The sequence below is a fragment of the Hypoxylon fragiforme genome, assembly GCF_022984875.1.
Source record: "Hypoxylon fragiforme strain CBS 206.31 chromosome Unknown GGS25scaffold_8, whole genome shotgun sequence".
Lineage (NCBI taxonomy): Eukaryota > Fungi > Ascomycota > Sordariomycetes > Xylariales > Hypoxylaceae > Hypoxylon > Hypoxylon fragiforme.
In genome coordinates this window covers 2,252,055-2,277,899 of record NW_026054763.1, presented here as the reverse complement: position 1 = coordinate 2,277,899, position 25,845 = coordinate 2,252,055, and the positions used below count along the sequence as shown (strand labels likewise).

The 25,845-nt window shown below is 48.6% G+C and overlaps 7 protein-coding genes across 7 annotated transcripts; 4 read left to right on the top strand and 3 right to left on the bottom strand.

The window, feature by feature from the left end:
- The first annotated feature begins 1,107 nt into the window (after positions 1-1,107).
- GGS25DRAFT_423926 (uncharacterized protein) lies at positions 1,108-3,393 on the top strand. Its single transcript, XM_049258592.1, has one exon. It carries the CDS (start codon positions 1,567-1,569, stop codon positions 3,274-3,276), a length of 1,710 nt encoding a protein of 569 aa, XP_049114061.1. The 5' UTR covers positions 1,108-1,566; the 3' UTR covers positions 3,277-3,393.
- Positions 3,394-10,561: 7,168 nt separating this feature from the next.
- Positions 10,562-12,237, top strand: GGS25DRAFT_504489 (ribosomal protein S5 domain 2-like protein). The gene has a single exon (XM_049262135.1). The coding sequence runs from the start codon at positions 10,682-10,684 to the stop codon at positions 11,642-11,644; it is 963 nt and encodes a 320-aa protein (XP_049114060.1). The 5' UTR covers positions 10,562-10,681; the 3' UTR covers positions 11,645-12,237.
- Positions 11,986-12,657, bottom strand: GGS25DRAFT_524791 (uncharacterized protein; the record flags this gene model as incomplete). The annotated part of the gene is made up of 1 exon (XM_049264670.1): positions 11,986-12,657. One exon carries the CDS (start codon positions 12,655-12,657, stop codon positions 11,986-11,988), a length of 672 nt encoding a protein of 223 aa, XP_049114059.1.
- An 804-nt stretch (positions 12,658-13,461) lies between these two features.
- Positions 13,462-15,238, bottom strand: GGS25DRAFT_524790 (MFS general substrate transporter; the record flags this gene model as incomplete). The annotated part of the gene is made up of 2 exons (XM_049264669.1): positions 13,462-13,801; positions 13,863-15,238. 2 exons carry the CDS (start codon positions 15,236-15,238, stop codon positions 13,462-13,464), a joined length of 1,716 nt encoding a protein of 571 aa, XP_049114058.1.
- Positions 15,239-15,948: 710 nt separating this feature from the next.
- Positions 15,949-17,563, top strand: GGS25DRAFT_423665 (Cenp-O kinetochore centromere component-domain-containing protein). The gene is made up of 2 exons (XM_049258589.1): positions 15,949-16,219; positions 16,298-17,563. The coding sequence occupies exons 1-2, from the start codon at positions 16,129-16,131 to the stop codon at positions 17,104-17,106; spliced, it is 900 nt and encodes a 299-aa protein (XP_049114057.1). The 5' UTR covers positions 15,949-16,128; the 3' UTR covers positions 17,107-17,563.
- Positions 17,564-18,539: 976 nt separating this feature from the next.
- GGS25DRAFT_423668 (potassium/sodium eff) lies at positions 18,540-22,594 on the top strand. The gene is made up of 4 exons (XM_049258590.1): positions 18,540-18,875; positions 18,954-19,219; positions 19,275-20,955; positions 21,036-22,594. The coding sequence occupies exons 1-4, from the start codon at positions 18,624-18,626 to the stop codon at positions 22,137-22,139; spliced, it is 3,303 nt and encodes a 1,100-aa protein (XP_049114056.1). The 5' UTR covers positions 18,540-18,623; the 3' UTR covers positions 22,140-22,594.
- Positions 22,583-25,265, bottom strand: GGS25DRAFT_423775 (amino acid transporter). Its single transcript, XM_049258591.1, has 7 exons — positions 24,579-25,265; positions 24,456-24,511; positions 24,222-24,393; positions 23,656-24,149; positions 23,077-23,598; positions 22,918-22,998; positions 22,583-22,830 (listed from the first exon to the last, which is right to left on the bottom strand). Exons 1-7 carry the CDS (start codon positions 24,820-24,822, stop codon positions 22,684-22,686), a joined length of 1,716 nt encoding a protein of 571 aa, XP_049114055.1. The 5' UTR covers positions 24,823-25,265; the 3' UTR covers positions 22,583-22,683.
- Between the last annotated feature and the right edge of the window lie 580 nt (positions 25,266-25,845).

Sequence of the window (25,845 nt, the reverse complement as noted above, 5' to 3'; positions counted from 1 at the left end):
GTTTGCAGGTTGCACTGAATAAGCGTGGGCGCTACAAGGTGAACAACTTTCATACAATGATACTATAACATATGTAGGTTAGGTGTGCTAGATACTAGGAATGTAAGGGTCGCCAACATCGAAGCTACGGGGGCCTTGCCGTGCCGGTACGATGGCAAGTATCCACCGTTCTGTGCTAGGTTGTGCATATGCAGTGCAGTATGCATTTGCAGTATGCAGCTCCACGACGGCTAAAGCTTTTTGGGGCGAACAAGCTTCTCTCGAATTTGAAGGTCAACGGACCAAGCCGACAAATTTGGGCGGCAAGAGATATTGCAAGAATGAGATTCAGTGTCCGGTGGCTTCGATGTTGGCGATCTCAGATGCTACGTTTCGATCATGATATGGCTTATTCTGTCCAACATAACAACATTTGAAGTTCTTCGTGTTGCCTTCTAGATCCACCTCCCATGCTGCAAGGAACCATAGCGCAATTCGGGTCATTCGATTACTCTCCGAATGTCGAATTGGCCACATTTGACTCGATGAGACCATTCAGTGCCCTCTGGCCCTCTCAAATAGGGCCCAACAAGTCTCTGTGGCTCTGTCAAATAAGAAGTGAAAGCTGACATATTTTCCTTCCAGTCTCATTACAAGTATGTCTCTTAGAGTGTACGGCGTAATAATGAGCAAGGAACTTGGAAATCAATCTTTGGAGGCTTGGGACGGCGAAGTGATGAGATTGGAGAGGATGAATTAATGCCAGGCGCGTAATGGTGCGCCCTGATTTGTTCGAGGGAATCAATACGTACCAGCAACTCTCCACTTAGTGGCACTGACGTCTTAGCAGCGTTAGTGCATACAGCCCTGGAGCATTCGAGATGAACTTGAAAAGCAATCAACATTAAAAGCATGAGGTGACAACATTTAAACTCTTTAAAAATGATTGTGATAAGTGTGATGGTGCAACAGATATTAACTATGTAGAATACGAAGTACATTCCGAACTACTGGAGAAAAAATGACGCGGCGGCAATTTCGGGATTAAATTATGAATGATATTTTCCAGGTCGAAATGATTCCGAATATATTATATACCATCGGGGACATGATGAGGTAAGTGCATATACCTAGGTTAGGGTACTAGGTAGGGTACCTACTACTGTGTATCCCACTACGGGACCCACTGTATGCTTATGTAACCTTGGGACCCACTTTGTGAACACATATATTCTAGATCCTCCGGGACATTATCTTAGTCTACTCTTAATAGACCATGTTCCCAAATGCTACCGACTTATATGGATTCTGTGATCTCAGGACACGGAGCCCCAAGTCCCAGCATAAGGAACTAAGGAAGCACAAATAATTATTTGTGACGACAGAACGTCAATAATTATTAAGTCCAATTGATCAATTGCACCTACATACACAGATCTGCAGACTGCAGATCACTCCAATCACCACACACCACACTACTCCACACACACACAATCCGCTTCACTAACCCATCTCATTTCATCAATTTCATCCAATCCGCTTCACTATTAATCGAACCCCACCTCGTCCCCGTTTATTGTTTTTATCATGGCCAGTTCTTCAGCCCCTGCGGCTCAGAGCCAACCCCCACCAGGTGATGAGAGTGACCTGGAGGAGGAGCTCGAGAAACTGACCGGCCCTCGATCCGACAAAAGAGTAGCCGACGCCAACAACCGTATCGACCATATGGGTCGACAAGTTGTGCGCCGATTTGATGAGATCCAGGAGGCTCTCACGCCACTAATCAGTCTTGACCAACAGGTGGCAGAAGTCAAGGGCCAGTTGGGCCAGATTTTTGACATTTTAGCCCGCCTTGATCCTGATGGTGGACAAAGAGGCGAACCCCGCCCACCACCCTTGGGCCAAAGAGGCGAACCCCGCCCACCCCAGCCACAGCCACAGCCACAGCCACAGCCACAGCCCTCAGCCTCTGTTCCTCAGCCACAACATCCATTCTTTTTTCCCACTCCTGCCGCGTGTGAAAATGACGAGCGCCTTCCTGATGGTAAGATAAACCTACAACGAGTTCAAATATCAGGAACCGCCCTCACTCCACAGGAAAAGAAAGTCCGAGATGTGTGGCCAGAGGCAACCCTTCCATGGGAAGCAGCCGGCTTCGGCCGCTGCGAGGCGAAGAATAAAGTCGTCATACCGTCGACTTCCAGAATACTCTGGGCAGATCATACCGTATTCGACAAGCTCTCAGACATCCAGAACCGTTTGAAGATCGCTCTCGTTCCATATGACCTATGGGCAACGAGAATGTCGACCGAGATCGGTGGAGATTTCCAGGCGATCGCCGTGTACCTGCGCACCAACCCGACCACATGGGTCACATTCCTCGAGTGCATCATCCAGATCCTGGATGAAAACCACACTATTTGCAGTCCAATGACCACATTCGCAACCTTGCTACCCTTCCAAAATGAGAGCATGCTTAACTTCATGCGGAGACTGAGAGAAGCATTCTATAAACTCCCGCAGTACACTCGAAACGGATACAACTGCAGGGAGATCTTGATCAACGTACTGAAGACAAATGCACCAAGCATTTGGATCCCACTCAAGTTCCATGTCTCAGATCTTAATACAGCCCAGGCTATGGAGGAGGCAGTACGACTGGCGGGAAGTATCACGCACCAGGCGATTGAACCGAAGATTTACGGAAGCCCTGCGGCAACAGTTCAGCTGCAAGGTCGAGCGGCTCCATTTTACCACATGGAGATAACAGGGGCAACCCCAACGACGCCGGGAGTTGCAAAAATACTCCAGCGAGATGCGACTGACACCATTCCCGACAGCGCTCGCAAGTCGACAATCTCCGACCCAAGGACTGACGACCGAAAGGTCGGAACGACCTCGGAGGAGGGTTATGCAGCAAAGGAGGGCACCATCTGTTTCAACTGCGGGAAGAGGGGTCACTGGGCAAAGGATTGCAAACAGAAGAGAGGTTACCAGAACAGAAACCCCAGAAACACCCCCGATCGAAGAGGGCGGCCGAATCAGTCAAGCCAGGCAGGCCAACCGGTGACCTTCAAAGGGACATTATACCGGGAGGCCGTCCGCAGAATGAGCGGGATGAAGTCCAACGTGAAGCAGCTCTCCAAGAGATCCTTTTTTGCAGGTAACACGGAAGACAGTGCACATGACGACAACACCGTCGAGCTATCGCCGGACTCGGGCGATGATTCGGACACTATCGATCAACAGCTGTCACAGCTGTTCGACACACCCTCAGAAGAAGAAGAGGAACAGTGAGACAGCCGTGTCCACTTAGTGGAAGTGGGCACGGCCGAGACGTCGGAAAGACCTCCACCGCAACGACACAAACCTATCCGTGAAGGATATGGCGAGTCACATAACCTATTTCAAGCCGTCCTGAAGAATGGACGGGCTCTAACTGTATTCTTTGACTATGGCTGCGCATCATGTTATATCTCTAGTTCACTGGCAAAATCTTGCCACCGTTACCAGTCACAACAACCCGCGACGATGACCGGCGTTGGCGGAAAAGGCCCAAGAGTCGAATACGACGCCGTCGTCGAAGCACAATTCAAGACCGAGACTGGTCTTACAGAACCTTTCACTATATCAGTAGGCGTTGTACCAGACGGTACATTCCCGGGAGACCTTACATTGGGCAAGGGAGTCTTCCATCAATGGCAATTGTTATGCCACAAGGATGGCAATATCTCCCTCGAACAATATCCTAACAACCCCAAGCTATTACGCATTAACCATTCCAACACCAACATCATTACCGAAATGGCATTCACTACGCACCTCACAGTACACTGGCATAAGAAAACTCCATTAGATAACCCGCTGATAACAGAGTACCTACTAAAGTACCCCATGCGATACCCAGGCATCTTTGATCAGACACAGCGACAAGGGAATACCCGCCTTCAGACAGTCCACCATATTGACACTGAAGGACACCAACCTGTCAAGCTTCCCCCGCGACGGTACAGTCCACGCCAAGAGGAGGCCTTACGCGAATTTGTTCAGGCACACGAAGGAAAGCTAATTCGAAAGAGTAAGAGCCCATGGGCATCCCCCTCTTTGCTGACACCCAAGAAGGCGCCTGGCCAGACTACCAAACCCAACAAGAACGACACAAATGTCGTGTGGCGGTTTTGCTGCGACTATCGCGAACTAAACAAGAGAACAAAAAAGAACGCGCACCCCCTGCCAAACGCCATGGATGAAATCCAGAAAGCCAGCGGGCACAAATGGTACCACTTCATCGACTTGAAGGATGGTTTTTGGCACATTCCTATACATCCCCCCGATCAGGAGAAAACCGCGTTCGCTACACCATTCGGACTATACGAATGGACAGTAATGCCCTTTGGCTTGTGCAATGCTCCAGCGACATTTCAGTCGCTCATGGAAGAAATACTCTTACCATTGAGAGCATTTGTGTCCGGACTGTTGGACGACATCTCAATCTGGGGCGATACAATTGAGCAACTTGACGAGCGTACTAACCTGCTTTTTCAACGCTTCGAAAAGTACGGCATGATGATAAACTCGCGGAAATCACAAATGTTCGTAAATAAAGGTGTATTTCTCGGGTTCATAATCTCGGAAAAAGGTATCGAGGTGGACCCCGACAAAGTCGCTGCAATTCGAGACAGACCGAAACCCGAGACCACAACAGACATACGAGGTTTCGTCAATGCAGCAGGCTACTTCCGTAGCCTGATCAAGAACTATTCCCTAGAGAGTAGCGCTCTGACCGACCTATCGGGCGGTCCAAAGAAGTCTAAGATTAAGTTAACTGAAGCAGCCGAAGCTGCATGGAAGAGGATCCGCGACCTCATAACCTCAACACCAATCGTAAGGCCCTTCGACTGGAAAAGACCATGCGTCTTGGAGACCGACAGTTCCAAGGCCCACGTCGGAGCGGCGCTGTTGCAACCGCATTTACACGGAGAACGCTCAGCGCTCCACCCGATCGCATACTTCTCAAAGAAGCTAGACGCCACTCAAGGACGATACTCTGCTCAAGAAAGAGAACTGCTGGCGGTCATGCTATCGTTGCAACATTGGCGACACTGGGTCGAAGGTGGTGACGTGACCGTCATAACCGATCACGAGTCTTTGAAGACGATTAACAATAAGACGGAACAACCCGCGAGAATACTGCGTTTCCTCGACGCCATTGAACACTATGGTGTGAGACTTCTATACCGGCCCGGTAAGGCAAACGTTCTCGCGGATTACCTGTCGAGACCACCTGAGGAAAAAGAAACGAGCCTACCCGGAACCGAAATCCGAACCGTTAGGCATCCACATGAGCTGTCCAGATACGACCTTCAAGCCGTTTTCGAATACCTACATCACAACGCACCATTACCACTCGCAATCAACGAGGACTGGTGCCGAAAACATTTCGCCATCATAGATAACTCGCTTGTGAAGATCACCAAGCATGAACGGGCACCAGGCAACGCTCCACACGGAGGCGGAACAGCAACCTCGACGAGAACAGTCCAGCAAGTAGTCGAACCGCACGAATTGCTGGAGAGACTGCGAGAAATCCATAAACAACAAGGTCACGCATCGATCGGCGTGATGCTTCGGGATATCAATAAAGAACTATGGCACCCCGAGATAACCCTACTCGCACAACAAGCCGTCATCGAATGCCAAAGTTGCCAACTGATGAAGAAGCCAGACCCTCTACTACCCGACCTCCAACCAATTCAACCACCAATTCCTCTGACGCGATGGGCAATGGACCATACAAGCATCGCCGGAATAAGCATCCTAGTCGCAATCGAATACGCGACCGGATGGGTAGAGGCCGCAGTGGTACCAAGTACCGACTTTCCAGGTACGATTCCACTCCTGACCAAGATAGGACACACCTTTGGCTTCCCAAAGGAGTACATCAGTGACAATGCTGGCGCCTTTACGAGCGCCGAAGCCGTGGATTGGCACCGGAGAAACGGAACAATCATCAAACCGGTGACACCAGCCAGACCACGAGGCAATGGCAAGGTAGAGAAGGCGAACGGAGACATCAAGCGCACTATGCTTCGAGAGCATCAAGCAGACCCAACTTCAAGAAGTTTCCCTCAGCTGCTGCAGAGAGCAGTAACCATCTTGAACCGCACTCCGAAACAGGATGGCTATAGCAGTTTTTTCTTGCTCTTCGGAACGCAACCACCACAAGAGAATTTGGAGTTCACGGAGTATGCAAGAGAAGCACAACACGATGAGGAAATCGAGTTCCGACGTCACTTGGCAACGAACCACGAAGCACCCCTGGCTCGAAGCCAACACGGAAGCTCCAGGGCCTCCAGGAACCGAATACGTGCTTACTTGCAAGAAAAGAAGGGTCTCATACGGACCTTTGCACCTGGGGACTGGGTTCTCAGAGTCCGCCAGAGAGCAAGCAAGCATGAGCCGTATTACGATGGCCCCTGGGCGATTATAAGTTGCCATTCCGGAAACACATACCGTATAAGGAGCCCGGGAGGAATCGAACTTCCATCCAAATACAACGGTACAAATTTATTCCCCGCATACATGGATGACGGACATCCAGTACGAAGCTTATGGTATGGAAGTAAACGATTGCTAGAGCAAGACAGACAGAGATTGGAAGATAGAATTAACATGGGATAATCGGGATAATCGGGAGATTATCAGGAGAAGGGGGGTAGTGTGTATCCCACTACGGGACCCACTGTATGCTTATGTAACCTTGGGACCCACTTTGTGAACACATATATTCTAGATCCTCCGGGACATTATCTTAGTCTACTCTTAATAGACCATGTTCCCAAATGCTACCGACTTATATGGATTCTGTGATCTCAGGACACGGAGCCCCAAGTCCCAGCATAAGGAACTAAGGAAGCACACTACTAGTAGTACTGCAGGTAGGATATGTAGTGAATAAAAACTGAATTTCTTGATTTCTGAGCCCCCAAACAATTTGCAAGATGGGATGCATGTGCAGTGAAACGTACCCTCCTAACCAGTACCTAGTACTACTGTAGATACGCACATAATTAAGTAATGGAAGGAAGGAACTCCGTTGGAAATGTGCTCTCTGATGAGGAGAAGCTGCATCCAGTTCAAAATGGAGCTAGCTTATCGGTCCATAGGTAAATACCTAGATAGCGTGATAGAACTTGACGTGAGTCAAGTGACACAGCTTCAAGTTCTTAGTACGTACCCTAGGTAAGTACTACATGTAGGTAGGTACTACCTACCTAACCTAGTACATACTAGGTATAGTATTACATGTACATAGAACATACATAGTAGGTGAAATAGGGGGTGGGCCGCTTGGGGCCACAGCCATCAGGGATATTGAAGTCGACGAAAAAGGGGGTTAACTAATACCTATCTACTCTAGGTAGGCAACAATAATTCGGCAAAGGTAAAAAAACACGTTGGTCATCATGTCGTTACTTTCTCTTCGTGGTGTCAGGCGCGGATTGTTTTTCGGAACAACCTTAGAACTCTGCCAGCTGACAACAGCTTTCCTCACCTGCTTCGTTAGACGATTCATTGCATGTCCTTTCCAACTACCCACTCTGGGGGTAGAACTAATATAATTTACTCAGTCAACGAGGTCATATTGTACCTCGCTGGCGAATACATACACCTAGGTACTCAAATATGGATATAAAGTCAAGTATACCGGACAGCTTCAAATTTGTTCAGTCACTAGGTAGGTATCAATGATAGTATAATAATAGCACCTCAATTACGCTACTATGTAAGAAACTGTGCAAGCGTTCAAGAAGTTAAACCAGTTTTCGTAATAGCACTGTGCTAGCCGTAGTTCGGTGAAGGAAGAGCCTTGTTTGATGTTGTTTCTACGGGTTGTAGATATCCCTTCACCCAAGTTGTACTTACAAGGCCCCGAAGCGCAGCATTTATCACTTTCTCTCTGGGTATAAACTCGGGATGGTTTCTACCTATGTTGGCTCAGTAGGTAGGAAAGTGCAAATGCCACATAAGGTAAGCCCCTTGAAGTACGGATTTCGAAAGAATACCACTGCAGGACGATCAAAGGTACGGTTCCATCCGCCCCCAAAACCTTTGCTTCCCCCTTTCTTTTCCCCTCTATCAGGTAGCTGGCTATGTATTCTAATGCCTATTTCTTTTTTTTTTAAAAAAAAGAATAAAGCTACTTATATTGAAGCAGCCTCCCATTTTCTTTTCATTTTACTACGTACCTTACTTCTTAGCGAAGCTTCCTTCTGGTCAAAGCCTTGGGTTCTTCGCCGGTGTAAAACAGACCCCTAAAGCCACCGGAACGTCGACTTCTGGCGTTGGCCCAGGCTAGCTACAAGATCACCCTTTGAGGTCAGATTTGGCATTCTGTGTAGTTCACTCTAAAGGGAAAGACGTTACCTGTGGTCTCCAGTGTGGCTTGGGATGAAATGCATTTAAACGTGCCAGCTACTCCAAATACTACTCTACATTCATCGCCATATTAGCGACCATCATGTGCTCGCCTAATAAAGTTTCAATTTGATGAAACAACTCTCTAACATAAGACCCCTTGCTTGCCATTTCTATGAATCTAGCTTTCCAAATATCCCCCTGGGCTTAGACATATCAAGTGATTATATGTTGTTTACCCCTAGCGCCTCTTGGAGGCCTTTTCTCTTCGGTGAAAAGAGTCCAATACGCCAACAAATATTTCATAAATCATATCAAAAAACATTATTCATAGCTACGTTTGTTGAATTAATGGCAACACTATTATGCTTTTCCACATCCTTCGCTCCATTTTCTTTTATCCTAGTTTATTCTCGTATATACTGTTGGATAGCACCTCGTGGCCTTTACGAACAACGTCATCTCCTTACTCCAAACCTCTCAGCCTTGAACTTTCCTATGGAAATACATAGCTTCAAAGATGGTTTAAAGCCACAAAATGTTGGAGGTTTCGTTGACAACGAATAGGATTATCTAGACCGTGGAAGAATCCTCAATGGCCATGAATATCTGTACTGTATAAACACCTTCGCGTTGGTTTGAAAATAACAATTCTAATGTGGAATATTGAGCAACAAAATAGGATCAATACATACTTACACTTGAAAATGCCTCAAGCTGTTAACTTAACAACATGTCAGAACATATCACACGGGTTAAGGCCCAAGTACAACTGGATACCTTGCTCAGGTTGCCTCTCTTCTCTTGCCATCGTACAATAAGTATAAAGCATCAACAAGAATCCGACAAACTTGGAAACATGGAAGGAAAAGCAACCACAATCCATCCTCATCCAAAGCTTTTCGTCACAGAAAACACAAAAACAACAAAAACAGGAGCTATCCAGTCTTCGGACGAGAAATCACTTCACGATCAGCAAAACAACTTCCAAGTCATCAACTACACAACTCGAAGACTCCTACCTCAAACATCGAGTCCCCAAACATACATCATGTGCACCTTTATCCAAGTGCGAGTTCACTGCAACCGTTGTGAAAGTTGCATGGATATTTATAACACGGACTGGCGGTATTGTCGGTTCCGAGGCACAGTCCATTGCAATATAAGAGCAAGGGGAAGGCGGCGTATAAATAGATGGTGCGGGTGTCAAAGGGGCCGCTCACGACCCAGGAACTACGCCCCTCTCAATACACCACAGGCGGCCTGGGAAGTCTATGATAAATGCGAGTAAACCGACGCTTACCTATTATGGCACAATATAAGCAGGTGGTTTGCTTTTGGTTATGGACCTCATAGAGTTTATACCAACAACAACACTCTCTGCCCAGGCTTTATACGGAACGGATCTATCTTTGCTCGTCAGGTCAAAGAATACTACCTTGGCCGTTGTCATGGAATGGAAGGAGTTCGGTGGATAGGTTCATGGATGGAGTTGCTTTGTCAAACTCTGGGGTGATAGTCCGGCCATGCAAATGGTGCAATTGACCAAACTCGGGTTGGGCTAGCTGTGGTTTGGGGGTTTCGAGGCTTTGATGGCTTGAAGAGAAACCAAGTGGAGGAATCGTTCATTAAGATTTTGTATTTCCTTGCAAAACAGTCACTCTCTCCCATGGTTCAGTTCCTTTGCCCCTTTTGTTGTATGTTGAGTGCACGAGCGTCATGTGATGAAGTAGAGCAACTTGGATGATACTGCGTACCTGCTTCTTTCTCGTAAGCCTACCTATCGGGACCATTACTGAACGCGAATACGTTGGTATTAGTATGATTGTAGCTATATTAACTAATTCAGGGGAATTTGTATGTGTGTACTTCATACCTTAAGATGTGCATAATTATTTAGCAGGCCTTTAATTGGCTAGAAATTCCAGATCTTATCTGATCCGATCTTCATAACTAGGTACTAGGTAGCACTCAGGCACAATACTAGTTAGGTACTACTAGTAGTACATACAGTGTCATACACACCCTAGTATACTTCGTACCAATTAATCGTTGTTGATTGGATAATGTAATAGTTAAGCTCTTCTAGCAAACCCCACTTCCAATCATAGATCCATTTTATTTTTTACTCTTTCAATGTTCAAATGTTCTACCAAAACCGTGTATCTCAGAAACCGTGATCTCAGAAACCGTGATCTCAGAAACCGTGATCTCAGAAATTGATCTCCGAAATTGACAATCCGAGAAACAGTATCAATATCACCCTAATCTCTCGCTACAGAAAATGGCACCGTCAGACTCACTGACATTGCCAAGCGCGACCTTTGCGAAACTATCACCACATCCATTCCTTCTCGCGAATCTTCAACCACCTAACCCGTCCACGCCTCCCTCACGAGCAAACGGTCGCCAAACAAGGCACGCAAGGCCTTATAACATCAATGCTTCGTCTCTATGCCATGCCCACGGTAGCGCTGTAGTACGTTCCGGTGACACAACCGTTATTTGCGGTGTGCGCGGCGAGATACTCCTTACCACCCAGATCCCCAACTATAGTACTCCAAACCCCGCCGAGCCGACAAATGAGCTGGGTGGCTACGACCTCATCGTCCCCAACGTTGAGCTATCTACAGGATGCGATCCCAACCACCTGCCTGGTGTGCCCCCCACCACACTCGCCCAGTCTTTAAGCACATCTATCTACTCCCTGCTAGACAAGTCAAGGCTTCTGAACGCAGAGGACTTTAGGATTTATAACGAAGATGAGGAGAGGGTTGTCAAAGCTTACTGGGTGCTCTATATCGACATTCTATTCATTTCCTTGGACGGAAACCCTTTCGACATAGCCTTGGCAGCAGTGGTTGCAGCATTAAGAGATACGAAGCTTCCCTTGGCATACTGGAACGAGGAACTTGAGATGGTGTTATGTCGTCGACCGACTCCAACACGTGCGCCCACCCCTCTACGCATAAATGGACTACCGGTGGCTTGCACGGCAGCGATATTCACAGAGAAGAAGAACCAGAAGAAGGGCGAGGGCCGTTACTGGATGCTCATAGACCCGGATCGATTCGAGACGAAGATGTGCCACGAGACGGTCGTGATAGTATTGGACAAGACCACAGGATCTCCGGTCATTTTGTCGATATCGAAACATGGTGGAGCGGTTGTCGAGCAACAGCTCTTGAAGGAGTTTGCTGTGGTAGCTGAGGCACGATGGAACCAATTCCATGCTGCTCTCCCATAGATATGGTTAATGATACCCCGAGTAACGTGGAATGAGAAGTAGTAATCTTTTGACCGTAAAAAGCTTAACATAGGCAACTACCTACCTAATTATTGTCACACTGTAATCAAATACTTATTGTCTAGAAACGCTGAAAGGACGACTGAAATGTAAGGTAAAAATCCTCAATTCTTAACTAGGTATTCAAGTGTTCAAGTGCTATCATTCACTTGAGAATATCTTACCTACGCTGGCAAGGGTACTACACTACTTTTGCTATACACGACACCATGCTGAAACCCAGAGTGTCGTATATATATTGGATACATCAACAGCTGCCCCCAAGTGACTAGGTAACTAACCTAACTTCCAAAACCCACCTTAATCGGCAAGTTCTGGTTAAACCGGAACCTCGAGGAATTCACGCGCACGTCCAGGAAGTCAAAGTAATCCTGCACCTCCTGGGGCGTCGTAATCTGGCAAGTGCGTCCCGCGAGCCCCGCGACGATGCGCTCCTCGCCGTTCCTGCTGGACGACCCGCCGCCGCCACCACCGTGGGTCTCGTTGTAGTAGTGGATCTGGCGCTGGGTGGCGGAGAGGGCGTGCTGCGCGAGGCGCTGGAGGAAGGTGATGGCCCACTCGCGGCCGGCGATGATGCTGACGGTGTTCGAGACGTCGGCGAGCTGCACGCGCGAGCGCCACCAGTACACGGCCTTGATCACCTCGTTCCAGATCATGGGCCACCCCGGGTGCACGACCAGCCTTCCCGCGTGGCCCAGCTCGACGAGCAGGTGCAGCAGCACGTCCTGCGTGAACAGCTCGGCCGGCGCGTGCGCGACCGCCTGCACGGCCTCGATGGCCCCCTCCTCCGTGCTGAGCTGGCACTCCGTGCACCGGATCCCCAGCTTCTGCCCGCCCTCCGCCTCCCCGCCCCAGCCGTACGGGTCCGCGAACATGAGGACGAGCTCGGGGAGGGGGTCCTGGCGGATGCGTTCCTCGCATTTCGAGCAGTGCTTGTACTGGTGCTTCGCCATCGTGCCTGCTTTTGTCATTTGCTTTACCTACGTGCCAGACGGTAGGTAGGTTATCTAAAGCTAAAGATCAGGTGAGCTGGGTGTCTCTTACTTAGTATCCAGTACTATGCTACACTGACAGAAATCTATACCGTCAAGGGATAGATAGGTAGATACGGAGGCGCCGCGAAAGATAATGGTATGCTGAGAAAAACAAAAGGGGTACTTGAAGGAGGCGAACCGATGTTATGTACTTGAGCTCGAATAGAACTATTGAAGGGAGGAGCTAGGCGGAAACAATAGCCCCTTTCTTCTCTGGCTCTCCTTTGTTCCCCGACAATGGCTGGGGCAGGCGAGGTAGTATTCTTCGCAGGAGAGAACAATCGAAAGGAAAACTACCTCTAGGTACTTGCTTATGCGTGTAAAGAGGGCAAAGAGAATAGATTGCATTGTGTTGGCTGGGATCTGAGTGAGAATGCTTATGTATTAATGCTGCTATTGTTGCTATTGTCATATTGCCGGTGCCGAAGGGCACGGCGGCCAAGTACCTACCTGCGTACGTCTTATTAACGTCAGCGTATAGCAAGAACATTCCTTTGGCCAACATAATCAAGATATGTAAGATTTTCAATCTAGTAGCTGCCCTGTGACCTGTGTGGTTAACAAAAGGGGATTTGCGTAAAACCAATTTGAAGAGTAACTCGATAAATTTGTGATATGTTCTAGATTGTCAAGATGATTTTACAGGGACTTTGTTTTGCTATTGATACAGTTGTATTTGGTAAGTTGTACATACGTGTTATACATAGATACGCACTAGTATGACTATTGCCGAGAGCCCCCTAACCTCCAAGCCTTCAACGGCAAGCTTTGTAGTATAAGAACCTTCTTCCTGATGTACATAGTGAACGTCAACAGCCCCACGATGATGCAGAGGATATTCACAATATAGAATCCATCGTGAAGAATTTCGCAGGTTCCACCACCAAGCTCGCACCTCTCTTTCTCGGATTGGACGGCGCATGAGAAGGCCTCTGTCACAAGTGGTCCCCTAAGCGTCGAGCTGTCAAGCTTCCCAGACGAGGGACGGCACGTAGCTTGCGTAAATGAATCCACAAGCTGCAGAACGAAATATTTAGGGAACGTACCGCCAAGATTGGACACGCTGTGGTGCACAAGTTAGTAACTGGTACTTTATCGGTGCCATTAGAGATTGATTAACTTACGTTGCCAGTAGGGTCATGTATGTTCCGCCAATCACGGGATCAGCAACTCGAGCATGGAACGCGGAGACGGCCACGAACATGACAGTTGAAGTAAACGTCGAAAACACGTGCTCGCCAATGACGAGAAGGAGATACCAAGGTTGGACTCCATTTGCCGGGAAAATAAGGACGGTGAGTTGAGCAAAAGCGGCCGCAATGAGGCGACCTACGAATCCCCAACACCAGAGGCGCATAGGAGTATATTCCTGCGACCATTTTCCAGCATAATAGCCCAGTCCTATTTCGAAGGGAAAGTCGATCAGTACCGTCAGAGCCATGTTCTCCTTGCCGAATCCCTTTTCCAATAATTTCAGATTTGTTACCCCGTCGTTAGCTTGGAAGCCGATTTTCGAAATTAGATGAACGATAATGATGGTCTGAATATTTCGCAACTTTAAGACATCCCACATAATCTTATAAACGTCCCAGATACCATCCTCGTTTCTCGTTTTCTCTTCCTTTTTCAGAAGCGCAAGTCCGATGGTGATCGCAATGTAGGCCCAACCCCAGAATGTCAAGTAACCCCCTAAACTCAGGAGGCCTTCCTCGGAGGGTATAGTTCGAAAGTATTTATTGGCAAAGTCCTTGGAGTTGAAGGCGAGAAAGACAGTGTACGATAAGAATTGTCCAGCGGTTAGGCCAACCGTTTGTGCGGTCGAAGCATACGACACGTTTCCGGGCGTAAGTAGGGTAAGAGCCCATCCATCAACTGCAATGTCCTGGGTGGCGCACATGAAGACAAGGAAGAACCACCAGCCGGTGAAGTTCCACACGGTTGGGCCACCAGATTTACCCGTTGTGCTCATCAAATCCTCAATCATGGACCCCAGATATAGCATACCGAACCCAGACATTAGCTGAATGGGGAGAATCCAACTTTTTCTTCGTCCAACCTTAGGGCTCCATACTGCATCCACAATCGGACTCCAAAATAATTTTAAAGAGTATGGATACGATGCCAAACTAAAAACGCCGATTTCGCTAAACGAAAGATGCTCCTTGAGGAGAAAGGGTACCGATCCAGTTGCAAGTCCCATAGGGACACCCTGAAGAAAATATAATAATACAAGTAGCAGGAAATTCCTTTGATCCTGTACAGGAAGCTCAAAAAAGCCATGATTGTTCATGGCGGGGGTTTTTGGCACGTCGTCGTCGAGGGAGAAGGATTCTCGAGCCATGAGGTTCGCGGTGACTTGATCGGATTCCTGCGGCGCGGCGGCTTTACGCCGTAATTCCATATTGTTCATGCTGCCGTTTGAATGACCATTTGTACGGCCACTCGTCGAGACTGACAGCTCGCCTCGTTTTTGAGATTTCGATCGAGTTTCGACACCCATTCGTACTTATGTGCGATGCGATATGGAGGAGTTTGAGGGTAGGAGGATGGAGGATGGCGCAAGAGTTGGAGCTTCAGATGGTTGCAAGAGACAGGATATGGTTGTAATATTTTAGATATGAGTTAAATGCAGCAATCATGTAGTTCTTGTATATAAACGACAAGAGGAATTTAGGGATCAGCCTGTCCAATAAAGTCAATACTAATAGCAACCGTGGCCTTTTGGCAATGCAGCCTTATAAAAAAAAGTGGCAAAGTGGATCTTAGAATATAAATATCTTCGGTAGCTAACGAGTGGAAGGATGGAAAGAAGTTGAGGAAGTCCTCAGAAAGTACAAGAAGATGGTTCCCTTGTGTTAATTCATCGTGGCTGAATATTGATTGCAGCCTGTTAGAGCATGGAAAGGGAAAATAAGGTGGACGTGTTCGAATTGGAGTTGAAGGTTTGTTTAAGTTGGTTGTCAGTCCAATAGTGAAGAAAGAAAAGGAAAAAAAGTACGTACTGCATGCCAGTAACTAGCCTAAGCCGATTATGTAGTTACTAAGCATTATTCACGTTCATGATTGGTCCCAAGCGCGATCCAGGTTCCAACGATCCATGGATCTATCAATATCTACCTACACTAGGGTGCCTGGGCCCTGGGGTATCTAACAAATTTACCCCACTTCTTCATTCTTATCATTAGTTATCCTTATCGTCATCATTATCTTGATCGTTCCAGGTTATGTAAGAGCAGATCAACGCGCATCGTCGCGTATTAACGGAAAGCACATGTCAACAAGGGTGTAAGTCAATCTGACTGAAAGTTTAACTTCAAGTTGGTTCTTGTCTTTGTATTTATTTCTTTAATTTAATTCTATCAAGAAATACTTCATTCTTGAGGAATCAAAATGAGCATAGCAACTGAGGAAATACAACAATCTTCCGATCTGTCTGTTGCAGATAAATTGGATAATGAAATCATCAATTTGAGAGCTCAAGGTAACATATATATCTCTCCATTCTCAATATATTTCATAACATGTATGTCTAAAGCGGATGCTAACCCCTTTTATACAGTGGAATCCTTAAAACGAGAACTCAAGATACAGACTGCTACTCTCATAACAGCAGATTCGACTCGTCAGATACTACAGAATGAGTCTACAAAAAGACCAAAGATAGGCTTGCCAGATAACAGTCCTAGATCAGATGAACTGTTAGCAAGGATTGATGAGCAGGACGCTCATAAGCAGCAATGTCTCTATCGGGCATGTGCCTCTATAACAACTTTCAAGGTCCATGACCCGGATCCGAATGCCGTTGATAGCGGTAATGTCCTAGGCCTCCGTTTTGAGGTTATGTCTAAATCTCGCTTCCTTCGTCCCTACTACGTCTTGTTGAACCGGCCTTACCCGGATGGTCGCCATCTGCGGATCCATAGGCATACCGTTCCTCAGTGCATCCCACTGGCTGGTCTAGCAGCCCGACATCTCCCGCCGCCAGCGTCCAGGGACGATGAAGATATGCCAAAGAAGCAAGACTTGTCCAATTTTGCACGGGCCTTGCGACGGGAGCTAGTAAGGTACCACAACCGCACTGCCGTGATCGGAGACCTACGTAGCTCAGCAGGCTTGGAAAATAAGAAAGGAAAGGCTAAAGAGATGGAGGACCCGATTGTCGATATCAGTGCCGCAGATGCCCAAGCGAAGCAAATCCGCGTCGAATGGAGTGATGGAAAGTCGGGGCGCCTTGTTATGGGTGACGACGGTGACATTTTGAAAATGGTGGTGCAAGGCGAGAACGGTCAAGATCGGGAGGCTGTCAGGCAGCTGCTAGGGGGAAGCGCTCGTATCGAAGAGGTTGCCAAGCGCCTCGAGGGTACCTAATCGCTATTACGCTGTAGACCGTGTCGATACCGTGCTGCTAACTATATCTATTCGGTAGGCAAGTTTAGGAAACCCCTTGGTTGCCTTGGTTGCCTCGATAAGCCATGCATGTCTGAGAGTGAAGCAAGCTAGAGAGAGGCTTCCAAGATATGACATGTCACTTGTGGCCAGCCTATATGCGTGGTCAATTAATCAGGGCGCAGATACCATGATTTAGCAACTCTATAGTCCAAGTACTACGACAGCCTCATCGAATACAAACGTCGATCAGACATCAAGCATCAGTCTCCACCAGCCAGCAGCTAGCCGGCAAGGGAGGATATATGCATGATAAGGTGATGCCTTGCAACCGGGAGCTCGAATCGAATTATTGTTGATCAGTGTCAATATGTAAGACGATACACCGAATAAAGTGCAATATAAAGCAGGAAGCCGGCAGAAAAGACCCTTCGTGCCTAATCCAACGCTACATTAAGACTTGGAGTCACAGTGCTTCCCTACACATGTACTATGTATGCACTCAAGATCATTGTTCCCCAACATTTGAACATTGGAGAGATGCAGACATACATACAATCAGTGATAAATAGAACGCCTTCTTGGCTTGGCGCGGCTCGCGAGGTGTTGGTTTACATACCTCCACTCTTCGCATCTTCCCTTCTCGCAGGGCTAACACAAGCCTTTCACAACGTCTTTCCCAACATTGAATATCATTGGCTTGTCCAAAAGCACTAAGTTAGCATACTGACCTAGGATCCAGTTGTCTCAGCTGTCGGCCTGTGAATGTTCGATCAATTACCAATGTTCGATGCTGAATTCCTTCCTTTGTTCCATTCGGGTTATTCCATTCCTCAAGTGATACCCCTTCTAATTGGCGGGTAGGCTTCTCATGGTATGAATCAGATCATGGAGCACGTACAATTCTAGGTGACAGCCTATCTTGGATTGCCATACTATCCTGCCATACGTCACGACATATCTGTCATTGTTACTGTTGCAGGACTTCGAATCTTAGAATTATCCAGTACCTTCCGGAAACCTACCATGCCGACCGTCTTTAGTGAGAAGCCGATGGTCCTCAAGCACCTAATATGGTAGGTAAGCATCGGGTTGATTCCTTTGTTTTATCACCATGGAATCACTATCACGTACCAATAACGCCCTGAGCATTTTGGTGCATCGTAAGAGGCTTTATTTGGCCCTTCGTAAACGACGCAAGGTCCGTACCACATTACTCAGGTACGGTGTGTGTGTATGCGACGTGGAGGATCTAATCAAGTTGCATATTCCTCACATTGAATTGTTCGCTCTAGTAGGTGTGAGACGGCCAGCTTCCCGAGAGGTCTAGTATATATTGTAACCTCTTAATGGCTCTCCGAGTTTTCATGTCTTCCGCCATCAATAGGTGCCTTAGTAGGCAAATAAGTCAACAATTGACTAATTTCTTATAACCCCCTGTTCGACTTTGACTTGGAACGTGTACACGTCCGAAGACAGCCCCGCCAGTATCGTTCATCATGGCAAAACCGAAGGGTGTTGTCTCGAGTATTCATATCTCGGGGCAAGCGAACAGACCCATGTCCCGGCCAGCCCATGCACTCCGGCATGATCAGCTTCTTATTGAACTCGGCTCCGATGATATCAACGGCCTGTCAAGCAACGTCGCAAAACAACGCTTAGAGGAACTTGGAAGAAACGAAATTGGCAATTCCAATGGAGTATCTGTTTGGAAAATTGTAGTTGCCCAGGTGGCTAATGCGATGACTATGGTACGTTTGTTCGCCTATGTGCTAATTTACCTACGGAATCCCTCAAATTGATCTCAGGTAGTGCTGACTCCTTTTAAGGTATTGATTATGGCCATGGTCGCCAGCTATGCTATCAAATCCTACATCGAAGGAGGTGTCGTCAGTGCCGTCATTGTTCTCAACGTCGTTGTTGGATTTTTCCAAGAGTATACCGCTGAAAAGACAATGGATTCCCTTCGTTCCCTTAGCTCCCCCACAGCTAGTATCGTGCGCGACGGGAATTCTAGCGTCGTTCCCACCGCCGAAGTGGTCATGGGCGATTTGGTTGAACTAAACACTGGTGATACTGTCCCTGCCGATATTCGGTATGCCCACCCGAGATAGTGTTTTCCACGGCATATGTACTAACTTGTATCCTAGCATCGTTGAGGCCGTCAACTTCGAAACGGATGAGGCTCTCCTAACGGGAGAGTCGGTCCCCGTCCGGAAAGACGAAAATGCGATCTTGAGTGATTCTATAGGTCCTGGTGACAGAATAAATATTGCGTTCAGCTCCTCCACAGTTACGAAGGGTCGTGCCAGGGGTATAGTGTTTGCCACCGGAATTTGTACCGAAGTTGGGGCTATCGCTTCGGCGCTTCGTGAAAATGATTTCAAGATACATCCAGTTAAGAGAAATCCAAACGGCTCAGCCAGTCCTCACCGTTACCTTGAGGCCTACACCTTGACTCTCACCGATGCAATTGGTCGTTTCCTCGGGCTCAATGTAGGCACGCCTCTGCAAAGGAAGTTGTCGAAACTCGCGATCCTCCTTTTCGGTGTTGCTGTGCTATGCGCCATTATCGTTCTCGCAGCTAACAACTTTGATTCTCGACAAGAGGTCATCATCTATGCAGTTGCCACCGGCCTTTCCATGATCCCAGCTTCCTTAGTTGTCGTGCTAACCATTACCATGGCAGCGGGAACGAAGCGCATGATACATCGAAACGTTATAGTGCGAAATCTCAAATCCTTAGAAGCCCTAGGCGCTGTTACAGATATATGTTCTGACAAAACCGGAACTCTGACCCAAGGCAAGATGGTAGCTAAACGGGCGTGGATTCCCGCCCTAGGCACTTATACCCTCGAAACGTCTTCGGAACCTTTTAATCCTACTGTGGGAAATATGCGATCCAATTCGCACCAGCCATGCCAGATCGTCTCTGAAAGGGGCGAATGTGAGACCGGGGCAGCAGTCCTGCCTTCCCACCTGCTAGCTAATAGTAGGGAGGCACTAACCGATTTTCTATACGTCGCCTCGCTTGCGAACCTTGCCACCGTATCTCAGAAGGATGGGGCATGGAACGTCCGAGGCGATCCGACCGAGATCGCAATCCAAGTCTTTGCCTCGCGATTCGACTGGAATAGGCTTAGGTTTACCCAAGGCGAGAAGCCCGAGTGGAGTCACGTTGCCGAACTCCCTTTCGACTCTCACGTCAAGCGAATGTCTGTCGTGTTTAGGAACAACGCCACAAGCCAGCTTTTTGCCTTTACCAAAGGTGCGGTGGAGCAAGTTATTCCTGCTTGTAGCTTTTATTGCGAGCACGATGGCCAAGAACCAGCCAGGATGACCGATGAGATCCATGCGCGTGTCCTGAAGAACATGGGGGCTCTTGCTAGCACTGGCCTACGCGTCCTAGCCTTTGCAAGCAAGAAGTTCGAAAGCCACCTAGAAAAGGGGCAAGAGGTTGATAGAAATACAGTCGAATCTAACCTTACATTCCGCGGCCTCATCGGCCTATACGACCCCCCGAGACCAGAGTCAGCCCCCGCTGTCCGAAGCTGTCACGAGGCCGGCATATCGGTGCACATGCTGACGGGCGACCACCCCGAAACAGCTAAAGCGATCGCAATCGAAGTTGGCATACTTCCCCGGCAGATGGAACGGGTTAGAGCGGATATCGCAGGCGCTATGGTGATGACCGCTACCCAATTCGACGCCTTGACCGATGGCCAGGTTGATGAGCTGCCAGCTCTACCCCTAGTCATCGCTCGGTGCGCTCCCACCACCAAGGTGCGGATGATCGAGGCACTCCATAGGCGCAAGAGGTTCTGTGCAATGGTAAGTCGAGAGGCTGACCCATCCCCCCTCCTTCCAGAATTTATTCGAGAAAAAGTCCGCCGCTGACAGCAACAACACAGACCGGGGACGGCGTGAACGATTCGCCATCGCTCCGACGAGCCGACGTGGGCATCGCCATGGGCCAAGCCGGCAGCGACGTCGCAAAAGAAGCATCAGACATCGTGCTCTCAGACGACAACTTCGCGAGCATCGTAGCCGCCATCGAGGAGGGCCGGCGCATCTTCGACAACATCCAGAAGTTCGTCCTGCACGTTCTCGCGGAGAACATCGCACAGGCCGGCACGCTGCTCGTCGGGCTCGCCTTCAAAGACGAGCACGGGCTCTCCGTTTTCCCCTTGGCCCCCGTAGAGATCGTCTGGATCATCATGGTCACCTCGGGATTGCCGGACATGGGTCTGGGTTTCGAGCGCGCCGTGCCCAACATCATGGCCCGCCCCCCGCAGAGCCTGGCGGCGACAACGGGGGGCGGCGGCATCTTCGACGGCGAGTTCCTCGTCGACATGGTCGTCTACGGGCTCTGGATTGCGGCCCTCTGCCTCGCCAGCTTCGTGCTCGTCGTGTACCGCTTCGGCGGCGGGGACCTGGGCCGCGGCTGCAACGACGCATACAACCACACCTGCCACGTCGTCTACCGCGCCCGCGCCACCACCTTCGCGTGCCTCACCTGGTTCGCCCTCTTCCTCGCCTGGGAGATGGTCGGCCGCCGGCGATCCTTCTTCCGGGTGCGTCCGGGCCCCCGCAGCTACGTCGTGCGCTGGGCGCAGGGGCTCTGGGGCAACAAGTTTCTGTTCTGGGCCATCGGCGTCGGCTTCGTCACGCTGTTCCCGATGCTGTACATACCCGGGCTTAACACCGTCGTCTTCCGCCACCTCGGCATCTCGTGGGAGTGGGGCATCGTGTTCGTCAGCGCCGCGCTCTTCTTCGGCGGCGTCGAGGGCTGGAAGTGGGCCAAGCGCGTCTACTTCCGGCGCAAGTTTGCCCGGCTCGTGCAGCGGAGGAGGGGGAAAGTGATCAAGTGGAAGGATATGGATGTGGAGGAGCGCGCGTTTGCTGATTACTTGGATTTCTCACTTCCGCTTGGTGGTGGCGTTGGTGAGGGGGAGGAGGGAAAGGAGGAGAATGTCGAAGTCAGGGCTGAGTGTGTTGTGGTGGGACGCCAATGACTAAGAAGGGGTGGGGAACCCCTGGTTATGGCGAAGGAGGTGGTGATGGGTAAGTATGTGAGTGTGATAGATGTTTCCGAGGGAGTGTTAGGTGGAAAGGGCAAAGAGATATGGAATATGGAGGGCGACAGTCGCTACCGTATTTATAATTGGAAAGGATTTGCTCTGTGGGGTGGTCTGTGGCATTTGTCAAGGTTATCAACCAATTTCGACATCACTATTATCTTAAGGGAGATACTGCCCATAGCTATGATAGACTCATTCTCTACCTATAATCGCAACGTTAATGAACAGCAAATTGTCTATTTAAATCTTCTAATGACAACCACGGTGGAATACTAGTTCCGCCGACGGTATATCTTAGGCATTTTTGAGTGATGGATTTCTAACAAACCCATCTCTAACCACCTAATCACCTATACCTCCAGCTAATCATATATACGTTTAAATCGCGTATTGCGGTGTACGCCTCGCTTAAAACACAACCATACATAAGCATATACCTATGCATTAGGCACCTACACTCCAAGGCGATATACCAGGACTACTCCACGCTACTACTCAGGTCGACTGACGATGCTTTACCAATCGATCCCCGTTCCGGATCGGAGATTTTACGGTCCCCCTTGGACGCCTCGATATGCTGCTCGACGCCTTCCACGCTAGGTAGATCTTGATGAAGCATATGGTGCTAGTAAAATCGAATTGTCAGATGCCGCCTGAAAAATAAAAGCTGCGCGTGGAAAGGAAAGAGGCTGGGGGAAAAGGGGGAGCATACCTCAATGTTGATCTTGGGTCCTTTGAACCACTTATGAGCGTCAACGAAAAACCACACCACAACAATAACCATAGGAGCGCCCTGTATCATGAAACGTCAGTATAAAACTTCTTCTTCCTAGTAGGCACTAGGCTAGATATTATTCAATAAATTACTCACATAGACAAGCACAGTCCAATTCATATCCTCAAGCGTCATGTTCTCGCCCCTGACGCTCGGAAAGCACAGAATGGGTAGCATGACAATGACGAAGCTGCATGCCGCGATGCCCGAGGGCAAGCTGAAAGCGCCGAGGTGCCAGGGCCCGCGGCGAAAGCGGTTACCCACGACCACGATCTTGAGGAAGATGGGCGTCGTGAAGGCGACGTAGGCTGCGATGGCGCCGATGCTGAAGATGGCATCAATGGCCGCGCCGCCGAAGATCAGGAGCAGAAGGAGGATTCCGATCATGGTGTTAAACCACACTGCGTTGACGGGCGTGAGAGTGTGTCGGTTGATCTTCTTCAGGGGCCGGCTGACGATGCCGAAGCAGTCATCTCGCGCGTATGCGAAGCACACTCGTGACGCGGCTATCATGCAGCCCTGGCCCATGGAGTACGCACACACGATCGTCATGGAGAGGACAGCCAAAGCCACGTTTTGCGGAAGGATTTGGATTAGATATGCAGCGAATGGCTGACCCTATATATCATCTAATGTAAGCGAGGCTACGAAGCGTTTCTTGGTGTGCTTACTTACCAGATCACTGTTTATGACTTCTGGCACATCTTGGATCGTGTACGCGATGAGAGTGTTCAATATGAAACCGAACACAGATCCCGAGCCTGCAGTCATCACGATAGACCTTGGTGTGGCGACAGCTGCGTTGGTGCACTCTTCAGAAAGATGGAAACTGGCGTCGTACCCGGACATGGTCCAGATGATGGATAGGAAGGACATCAACACTGCGACACTGTCGGGCCAGTCTGTGCCATTCTGGATACCCCAGGCGAACTCATTCGGCTGAAACTTGGGATTACTCATTGTCGCGGTGGGTATAATGATAATGGTGATCAGTAGGCAGAGGATGTTAACAGTAGTCCCGACAGAGTTGAAATTTGCGATCCACAGAGTCGGCATACTGCTAAGGCAAGCATGGGTGATCATGATCAATACCGTGAGCAAAAATGTCTGGTAGCTTGTGGGTATGTAGCCCGGATTCGTGATAGATGCCGCAGCTAGAATCATGGCAGCTAAATAACAAGTAAGGGGTTAGTCAGTTCCTAGAATTCACCAAGAATGATTACAAAAAATCCAAAACTCACCACAACCATAGTCGACACTTGGAGCTCCCGTAACTTGCACGAACCAATTGCTCCATCCTGTAACCCAGGCCGCGAATGGCCCGTACTTAGGCCCAGCAAGAACTGCCGACGCATAGTAAAGTCCGCCGGATGTTGGCATACTACTGGCCAATTCGGCCATTGAAGCAGCGACCTACGAGAATGGCTAAAGTTATTAAGTGTTATATTTACGCAGAGACCGTCCCGAGTACTTACACACAAAATAAAAAAGACGGACAACAGCCAACCCCATGTATTCGCCGCAGGTCCAGCTATGCAACCGCATCAGCATTTTTTACCATCCAAGGGAGTTTTTATGTAATCGAGAGGCATTCGTACCGTAACCAAGACCATACCACATAGTAGTAGCGATACTTGGTAGCAACCCCATCACGGCAAAACTGACAGCGAAAGTCGTCCAGGCCGAGAATTCGCGCTTGAACTCCTGCTTGTAGCCGAGCGCTGCGAGCGCCGCCTCGTCGTCGGTCATCTCTGCAAGGTGATCCGGTACATCTCCGTCGGCGAACACGGTCGTTACGGGCGGAGCGTGTGACTCGCGACGCTGACCCTCGAACGATGTCATCTTTTTCGTATCTGTCTAGGTACTTAATTTATGCAACTTAAATACTGAATGTTCGTTATGCGACAATCTTGTACCGATCCTCGGTTTATCGTGGTAAATCAGATGCTAGGTATAATGATTAGGGTATCGGTATCTTGTATCGTCGCTCATCTGGCCTAGATGGAAAGTTGAATATTCGCGCAGAAACTCATGATCACTTATGATATTGTGTATTTATTGTTAAAAACTGAAGGAAATGCGTGCTGCACAGATGTTGCGTAACGTTGGTGTAAGCCATCATACCTATATCATATCATATACTTATACCAATATCCATTACATCCATGATCAATGATACCTCTTGGGATATGTACGATAAGCTCTGATAGATAACGTTTCAACCTTGAAAACTTGACCAACCCTATCCAGTAGGTCTATCCCGTCTGGTAAACACGGCACCGGTTATCTTCACGTTGGCTGTGGCTGGCTTATTTAGCTAGCTTTCCCATCCTACCAATCGTCCGCGGGGTAACCCCTGAATGATAGATACCGCTCAGCGTTCATTTGCCGGACAATCTTTTTTGAGAGTTCGGATCGCCCGTAGAGTCACCGATGCGTGCTGATAAGAGAATGGATGCGTACACACACATAGTATATCTATGCATGTCTTACTTCAGCCATAGAAGGCCGTCGTTTCATTGCAGTCCTCAGTGCTGTTTTTTTTTTAAAAAAAAGGTACTTTACCTCGGTAAATAATGCTGTACCTATCAATTGAAGTTAGTGTTTACCATAAGGCGACCACTTAGAGGCGAACAATGCTCAGGCGAGACACCATCCGCGATCGAGGCTGCATGACAACAGAACATGATAGCGAGCTGAAAAAAAGCTGAAAAAACAAACTTGCGTACCTAGTTGCGTACCTTGTTATACAGGGCCGCATAAGTTGATCCCGAATCTTTTCCTGGCGTTCCCCTTTCCAATGCTTCAGGTAGTAGCACTAGAGAACCGCATTCACATGGCATTAGATGAAAAAGGTGGCCGTTC

What these genes read in the sequence shown, in the direction of transcription:
- GGS25DRAFT_423926 (XM_049258592.1), top strand. Translation starts at nt 1,567, where the DNA reads ATGGCCAGTTCTTCAGCCCCTGCGGCTCAGAGCCAACCCCCACCAGGT.
- GGS25DRAFT_504489 (XM_049262135.1), top strand. Translation starts at nt 10,682, where the DNA reads ATGGCACCGTCAGACTCACTGACATTGCCAAGCGCGACCTTTGCGAAA.
- GGS25DRAFT_423665 (XM_049258589.1), top strand. Translation starts at nt 16,129, where the DNA reads ATGAGCATAGCAACTGAGGAAATACAACAATCTTCCGATCTGTCTGTT. An exon ending in CATCAATTTGAGAGCTCAAG is followed by an intron (nt 16,220 to 16,297) that starts GTAACATATATA and finishes CCTTTTATACAG; the next exon opens with TGGAATCCTTAAAACGAGAA.
- GGS25DRAFT_423668 (XM_049258590.1), top strand. Translation starts at nt 18,624, where the DNA reads ATGGCAAAACCGAAGGGTGTTGTCTCGAGTATTCATATCTCGGGGCAA. An exon ending in TGGCTAATGCGATGACTATG is followed by an intron (nt 18,876 to 18,953) that starts GTACGTTTGTTC and finishes ACTCCTTTTAAG; the next exon opens with GTATTGATTATGGCCATGGT. An exon ending in ACTGTCCCTGCCGATATTCG is followed by an intron (nt 19,220 to 19,274) that starts GTATGCCCACCC and finishes CTTGTATCCTAG; the next exon opens with CATCGTTGAGGCCGTCAACT.
- GGS25DRAFT_423775 (XM_049258591.1), bottom strand. Translation starts at nt 24,822, where the DNA reads ATGACATCGTTCGAGGGTCAGCGTCGCGAGTCACACGCTCCGCCCGTA. An exon ending in AAGTGTCGACTATGGTTGTG is followed by an intron (nt 24,150 to 24,221) that starts GTGAGTTTTGGA and finishes CTTGTTATTTAG; the next exon opens with CTGCCATGATTCTAGCTGCG. An exon ending in GACCCAAGATCAACATTGAG is followed by an intron (nt 22,831 to 22,917) that starts GTATGCTCCCCC and finishes CGATTTTACTAG; the next exon opens with CACCATATGCTTCATCAAGA.